Source organism: Bombyx mandarina, chromosome 17 (assembly GCF_030267445.1).
Source record: "Bombyx mandarina strain Sakado chromosome 17, ASM3026744v2".
Lineage (NCBI taxonomy): Eukaryota > Metazoa > Arthropoda > Insecta > Lepidoptera > Bombycidae > Bombyx > Bombyx mandarina.
The window spans coordinates 4,454,467-4,462,713 of NC_143223.1; the positions used below are offsets into that span (position 1 = coordinate 4,454,467).

At 37.8% G+C, this 8,247-nt stretch overlaps 1 protein-coding gene across 1 annotated transcript; it reads left to right on the forward strand.

Moving 5' to 3' along the window:
- Positions 1–5,900: 5,900 nt before the first annotated feature.
- Positions 5,901–7,987, forward strand: LOC149501103 (uncharacterized). Its single transcript, XM_089734400.1, has one exon. The coding sequence runs from the start codon at positions 5,967–5,969 to the stop codon at positions 7,884–7,886; it is 1,920 nt and encodes a 639-aa protein (XP_089590526.1). The 5' UTR covers positions 5,901–5,966; the 3' UTR covers positions 7,887–7,987.
- Positions 7,988–8,247: the final 260 nt, after the last annotated feature.

Genomic DNA, 8,247 nt, shown 5'->3' on the forward strand with positions numbered 1-8,247 from the left:
AAGTAAAAACCTACACTTTTGTATAAAATAAACTTAAAACAAAATAAAAAATAAAAAAATTTAATTCCGAGCATTTTCATATTTATCTACCTTTTAACTTCTGGACTTCTACAAATAATTCAAGATCAAAATTACCCAAATCGGTCCAGCCGTTCCCGAGTTTTAGCGAGTATTGTGATATTATCTTTTACAATAATAAATAAAATTAGTGCAGGCGTTACATGTACTACAAGAAGATAAAATTAAATGGCTTAAGCACTGGCACTTGACTTGGCGAATTCATTCAAATATTCGTGTTACTTGTTCAAATATTACAAACTTTATCTACATTGTCATTAGGTTGATTTTGTTTCGATTAGACCTGAAATATTTGTGTACAAAACACGCAATAGAAGAGAGCTGGCATAGCATAAATTAAAGTGTTTTTTTTGTGTTATACGTACGAAAGAAAAATGTCATCAATCTTTAACATCGAATACCTAAACCCGATAATTCCAGGAAAATTTATAGTTTCACTAATTCAACGTAGAAGTTTTCGCTTTATCGAGGCACTGCTTCAACAAGTTTTAATGATGTAGATATAATTTTATTAGCGATTCAACCGTTCTGTTTGTTTTTTGTCCCCGTTGAAGTTTGTTGGCCTTGAGCTGAAAATTCGGTTAGGAACGGTTTTAAGGAACGGCGAGAAATGAAACTTGGGATATTAGGGCGCGTCCCACTTGTCCGTAATCTGGTTTGAGCTCATTGTTTACTTTAATCATCATGGATGCATTATAGGTTTCAGATGTTGGATTAATTTGTTAGTGCACAACTCGAGGAAGTTATTTAGAGGATCTTTAATAGGTTGGGTTATTAATCTATCTATCTATATATATAAAAATGAATTGATGTTCGTTAGTTGCGCTAAAACTCGAGAACGGCTGGACCGATTTGGCTAATTTTTGTCTTGAATTATTTGTGGAAGACCAGAGAAGGTTTAAAAGGTAGATAAATATGAAAATGCTCGGAATTAAATAAAAATAGTAATTTTGTTTTCCCTTTGATGTGTCCCCCGTCGGACAGATTCCTTTTGTTTGTTTTAAGTTTATTTTATACAAAAGTTTAGGTCTTTTATTTATCGATTGAGGCACTACGAAGTCTGCTGGGTCAGCTAGTTAGTCATAAAACACAATATGCGACTTCGTTTTCTGTAATTCCTTACACCCTATTCCCTGTTTTAGACACTAGTAGGCATGCACGTGTCTTATCACTCTGCCTATTTCTGCCGCGTCATGCGTTTTCAGTTTGAACGAATTAGCTTTCGGTAGGCGTAGTGTAGTCACGATGCGGCGAATTCAAGTTTAGTTATCATCTCGTTACGAAGGGATAGTTTGGTTCGCTTGCAAATCACGGGATAGAGGATGGACGTGGTGGATCCCGGATTGACATGATGTAATGTCGAAAGTTCATGGATTTATCCAGGGCGACTTCTACGTACTTGAACTTTCTGGCCCGGGACCCGTATTATCTTATATTTTTTTATTGTAAAAGATTTTTTTGTTCGTGTAAAATGTTATTTATAGTGATTTAAAATTTTACTATTGCTTCAATCATCACGAGCAGGAGATTCAGTTTGTAAGTAATTTGATGAGATATGATCAACAACATCGCATCGCAACTTTTTCTTTGTCTCCACCTTATCCTACTAGGTGAGGTCGGCACAGCGAATTTCTTTATTCCATTCTCTTCTATCAGCTGTCATCTCAATACTCCTCTCTCTCTCTCTCATATCGTCATTCACATACTCCATCTGTGTCTTCTTCTTCTTCTCCATCTATGTCGTCCATACCAGGCTAACCGTTCGCTTTTAAATTTATCAATCACTGAGGCTAGTTTCACAATTCCGCTGATATACTCAACCCTTATCTTGTCCATTCTTTTTACTCCCCACATCTATCTCAACATTCGCATCTCTGCCGCATGCACTCCTCTCTCATGCTTTACATCGCAACATAGGTAGGTTCGTACGGAGTATTTACGAATCCGTTTGCACTTTGATGCTGATTAAAAACGACAGAAACATCACTATCTTCTCCGGCACCCAGTCCTAGGCAGTAAATAGATCAGGTTTCATAATTTAATATACTTGCATTTCAAATCAATACAGCTCTTTATCGGGCGAGAAAAATAATGGATATCTATAGAAGGACAATTAGCAAACTGTATGAAAGAAAACGGAAGCAGTCAACGAAAGTAGACAGCCAGTCAAACGTCTACCGAATATTATTCTTTATTAAAAGAGATTATTACGGGAATTTTTCTAGGGATAGTTCATTTCACTAACACGAATCAGTCACCGTATGAAATTTGCATAAAACGAAATCTGTGTTTGAAATGTGTGCGTTGTCGTTATACAGATAAGATTTAGTTTCGGTTGTTCATGTTTAGTCTACCTCGATCGATTTAGGTAACGGGAATCTTGCGATGCGTATTTCGTCATTCTTTTTGTTTTTGCTTAATTGAAAATTGACGTAACAGAATTGATTGATTACAAAGTAATGACTGGGCCCTTTGTGCTTTTTGTTATCGCCTTTTCACTCGGAAAAAATTTGTAAGGATTATTTTCGTGTTTAGTTGTTAAAGAATTTCAAAATTAAATATAATTCTATTTTTAATACCACACCAAATAAAATATGACAACAACAACAATAATACATCTTCTTTAAATCTTAATAAACACGTTTAAATAGAAAACTGAAATAACAATTGAATTCGTCTTTTTATTTCTTGTTTATAGTGGTCAGGATAATAGAGCGATATTTTTTTTTTTTTTTACTTTTTATTATGCTCGCGCTACAACCTGTAGGCAGCCTACAACGAAACCACAAAGAAAATAAAGCACCATTATGCAATTACAAGCATGCAGCTCGACATTTACATTTGCACATTATTATTAAGTAATTTATTAAGATTATAAACAATTTAATAAAATTTTGAAAAGTAAGGATTAAATCAAATCAAATTTGTTGCTCATTGTAAATTAAATTAGTTATTTCTAAATATTATTCTTTTGTGTTTTATTTTTATTTTTATTGCTTAGATGGGTGGACGAGCTCACAGCCCACCTGGTGTTAAGTGGTTACTGGAGCCCATAAACATCTAAGACGTAAATGCGCCACCCACCTTGAGATATAAGTTCTAAGGTCTCAGTATAGTTACAACGGCTGCTCCACCCTTCAAACCGAAACAAATTACTGCTTCACGGCAGAAATAGGCAGGGCGGTGATACCTACCCGTGCGGACTCACAAGAGGTCCTACCACCAGTAAAATAGGCAGTGTGATGGTACCTACCAATAGGCAGTGTGATGGTACCTACCAATAGGCGGGGTGGTGGTACGTACTTTGGGAAGATATACGACAAAGGGAAGATCTTCCACCGAGCGGGTGATATTACTCGGTAGACCGACGGTCCGAATGTTGTTGTTCGGAACTTGTATATATGCGCTTTATCTTGAAAATGTCGTAAGCGAGATTCAGGCATCTGTCAATTATCTTGCGTTGTATGATGGCTACCTGCCACATCACTCCCCTCCGAGACTGGAGGTTAGCGTTGTCCGTGCTGAGATTAGCTTGCAAGGGCCAGTGCTGCTCGAAGCCTGCGGTGAGTCGAGGCTGAGCTTGAATGCTGCGTGCGTGTCGCCAGTGCTGCTCGAAGTTTGCAGTGAGTCGAAACTGAGCTGAATGCTGCGTGATTGTCGCCAGTGCTGCTCGAAGTCTGCGGTGAGTCGAGACTGAGCTTGAATGTTGCGTGCGTGTCGTGCGTAGTCCATGTGATGCAGAGCTGCCACGCCGGAGATGTGTGACCCCAAGCGTTGATGATCCGGTCGTGGGCTGCGATGAACTGTAGCGGCGTGATGAGGCAGTGAAGTTGCGTGCCGTAGGACCAGGAAGCGCGGTGAGTCGGCTGCGATGGTCCTGTTGAGGCTGCGGTGCTGGCTTGCTGTGGGACGACTGTCAATGACGTTTTATTTGCGAGAATGCGGGGATTGTGGTAGCCGAAATTCTTGATGCGCTGATGATGAATCAGAAGGTTGCGATTGTTCCGTCGCAGGTCACCAGTTTGGAGAGTTTAACGACAAAGGGAAGATCTTCCACCGAGCGGATGATATTGCTCGGTAGACCGACGGTCCAAATGTTGTTGTTCGGAACTTGTATATATGCGCTTTATCTTGAAAATGTCGTAAGCGAGATTCAGGCATCTGTCAATTATCTTGCGTTGTATGATGGCTACCTGCCACACGTACCAAAGTGCTATAAGTAGTAGAACCTGAATACATTCACAAAGGGTGGGAAACGTTTTCACGTTAAGAAAGCACTCAAAACCAGTCAATCAGTCTCCTTTCGAACGCATCTGTATCCGTTCGCAGGTAATAAATTATATTCGCAAAGTTCGAGAAGCTTCCCCTATCTCCCTGCTTAAGAATTCTTTTGACCTAGTTAAACTTTTCTGCCGTAATCTCGTTTTTATCGTATACAAAAACTTTAACGTGGCCGTTTTAAAGGATTGCGACAAATCGACCCGGTATCGGAACAAAAAAAAAAAAACATCCGGAAAAAAAAGACGTGATTCGTAATACAGATTGTTGTGTGCCTCCGCAAAAATTACCCTTAAAATATTTTTTCCTCATATTTTTCCTGTTTGAGTATTTCGTGTGTGTGTGTTTTTTTATTATTGTTCTTCTAATGATTCTTTTATTTTCAGTGTGAGTAGAAGAAATATTTTTTCTCTGAGATGCGCTTTGTTTTCTTTTCTTTTTTTAACGTCGGTCAAACTAGATCACATCCCATCTTGTTTTGAGTGATTACAGGAGTCCATAGACATCGCGTGAATCGTCATCATCAAGTGACTTCTGCCATTGACCATGTGACGGGTGGTCGTAGACGCAATCATAATCATACCATCATACTATCACAGATCATAGAATGATCTGTGTATAGTATGATGGTTGTCTCGTCTTTTAGACCGCTGTCTTCCCGGCAGAATTAGTAGAGTGGTGGTGCTTATTCGTTCGGGGTTACCACCAGTAAAAAGCAGAATTAATTTCTTTTTTATTTCGATATTAGGCATTATTGAGTTTTCAGAAGTTGCACATAAGGCAAAGTAAATATGCGTATTTAAAATCACGTTATGTATAAACTTAGCGAAGCAGAAAGTCCGGCGGGTGACTAAAGCAGCAAAAACCTCGTGGTTAAAGTTATTCGGTTAAACATTCACGACAAGAAAAAACTAAAACTTGAGTTGTTCGAAACTTTGATGTTAGAATTGAAAAGTTTTAGGAACGTTGTCATTTGAAATTCGATGTTACGGAAATGATACTCGAAATGGGACACAAAAAGACAAATATATGTATATACATATACATACATGTAGGATTGGTAAGAACGGAACGTATGAATAGAGTGTGGAACGGAGCGTTAAGATGTGAGTGAGAGAAAACGGAAAGAAAGAGAGAAGAGAATGACAGATAGCATGACAGAGAATTGGAAGATGGCGAAGACGGTTGAAAAATGAGTAAGACGTAATAAAATTAGTGTTAATTATTAATTACTATTATAATAGAAGATTTTGGAATAGTATAACTTTTATTTTATGCGCTGCAACCACTATTCTACATTTTTGGGGGCTCGTCCGGGATAAAAACAAATATTCGTCCGGGATAAAAACAAATATTCGTCCGGGATAAAAACAAATATTCATCCGAGATAAATGACAAATATTCGTTCGGGATCGACACCATAAAATTTTCAAAATTTTAACGAAAAAACGTGGCAAGAAGAAAAGACGAAAATACGACGACGACGAATAAACGACTATTATTAATAAGAAGACGAATTAAAAAACGTATGAAGATTTAAGAGAGAATATTTGAAGACGAATCACGCTCACGTTGTTAAAAAACAAAAAAACGGTGACAATTATTTCAAGATGTCGGAGAGTCAAGGAACTTTTACATTTACGGAAAACAAAGACGCAATTTTCAACTTAATTGATATGACTAAGTTCAGTGGCGAAGATCACACTTACACCTCGACGAAATGGGCGCAGGATCTAGAAGACAACGCCGAAATATTTGGATGGTCGCCTCAACAACTACTTATCATAGCACGTAGATCTTTATCAGGAACAGCACAGTTATGGTTAAAGACGGAGAAGGTTCATAAAAGTTATGAAGAACTCAAGGCAGCCGTGCTCAAAGAATTTCCTGACGTGATGAACAGCAAAGAGATGCATGAGCTCATGACGGCACGCAAGAAACATAAAGACGAGTCATATTATCAATATATGCTAATTATGAAGGAGATGGGAAAACGAGCGAGATTCCCAGATTACGTTGCCATTCAGTACATCATAGACGGCATTACAGACCTAGAGATGAATAAGGCAATTTTGTACGGTGCGGTCACCTATCCGGTGCTGAAAGAAAAGTTGTTGTTGTACGAAAGAATCAAAGAAAAATCAGCCAAACAGAATGCTGAACTACATATTAAACGAACTGCAACGACTTCGGTTAGAGATTCCATGTCAAGAACCAACCAGTATTGTTACAATTGTGGAGAAAAAGATCATCGAGCTAGTGCATGCCAAATTGGAATTAAGTGTTTCAGGTGCAATAAATTTGGCCATATTAGTTCAAAGTGCATCAATTCTAACACAGGAAGTACCGAAAGTTCGTGTTACACGAAAACGTCGGTAAAACAGCTGCCGAGAGCTGTCAGATCAGCCAATCAACGGGTTCAAATGCATCCATCGATAAAACAGTCCGATGTAGAACCGAAAAAAGAATCGGCTATGTTCGGAGCGACTTCGTCGGAAAATCGGAGCGAAGCATGCGGCAATGAAGAAATTTGCAAGATGAAGGATGACAACTGTAATGACAGCAACGTCATGCAGGTTGTAAACAAACAACGTGACCGGCAACATAGCCAGAATAAACCACTAAAATCGATGAAAATAGGTAATAGATTAATAAGTGCATTAATAGATACAGGTAGCGACGTGAATTTAATATCAGAAGATCTGTGGAAAGAGTTAAACTTGCCGTGTAACGATGATAACATGATTTTATCTGGACTTGGACTCTATAAAGTAAGGTCGTGCGGTAAAATCTTTGCATGTATTATTTTCGATGAACGGTGCTATAACAATGTAATTTTTCATGTAGTACCGAATGGGTCAATGCCCTATAGATTAATTATAGGACAAGAATTTCTACAAAATGTTGTGATGTTAGTACGTGAAGGTGCTGTACTATTTTTTAAGAAAGGTGATGAATGTTTGTCGTGTGTAAATTGTGTGACTGAGGTTGATGCTAGTGAACATATTAGCAATCCCGATTTAAAGACGAAAGTTACGCGAATTGATGAGTATAAGCCGATACAGACGAAAGAAGCTCTTATTAAGATGAAGATAATGTTAAAAGATGATGTACCAATAGCTCAGCGACCTCGAAGAATGTCACTTATTGGAACAAAGACAAGACGTAAAAAAGATATGAATATGATTGACGTTTTGGAACAAGAAATTAACGATGGATATGATGAAAATAAAGATAATTTAAGACAGAAGGCCAAGCAACAGATTAAGAAGATACAAGAAGAAAATATTATAACATTTAATGATAAAGGAAAACGTAGTTCAACTTATGAGTTGGATGATTTAGTAGTCATTAAGAGAACTCAGTTCGACCCTGGGCTTAAACGAAAGCATTTAGGACCTTACAAGATTATTAAAGTTAAAAGATATGATAGGTATGATGTCGAGAAACTGTATGATACTACCGAAGAGCCAAAGAGGATTTCCAGCTCTGCAGACAATATGAAGAAATGGCCAGATAAGGATGAATGATTGTTTGTGTGTGTGCTTGGATATATAACTGTTGTATCTATAATACTACTCACGTATCCTCACGAATTTTAGGCTATGTATTTAAAACTTATTTTGTTATTCAGTAATTTTTTTTTTTGTGTAAAAAGTAAGACTGTCAGATTCAGAACTATTTTATTTTATGATGTTGTATGGAGGAGCCATATCTGAGGGCAGATATGAGAGCAGGATGGCCGAATGTAGGATTGGTAAGAACGGAACGTATGAATAGAGTGTGGAACGGAGCGTTAAGATGTGAGTGAGAGAAAACGGAAAGAAAGAGAGAAGAGAATGACAGATAGCATGACAGAGAATTGGAAGATGGCGAAGACGGTTGAAAAAT

Coding starts and splice junctions, on each gene's coding strand:
- LOC149501103 (XM_089734400.1), top strand. CDS start 5,967: ATGTCGGAGAGTCAAGGAACTTTTACATTTACGGAAAACAAAGACGCA.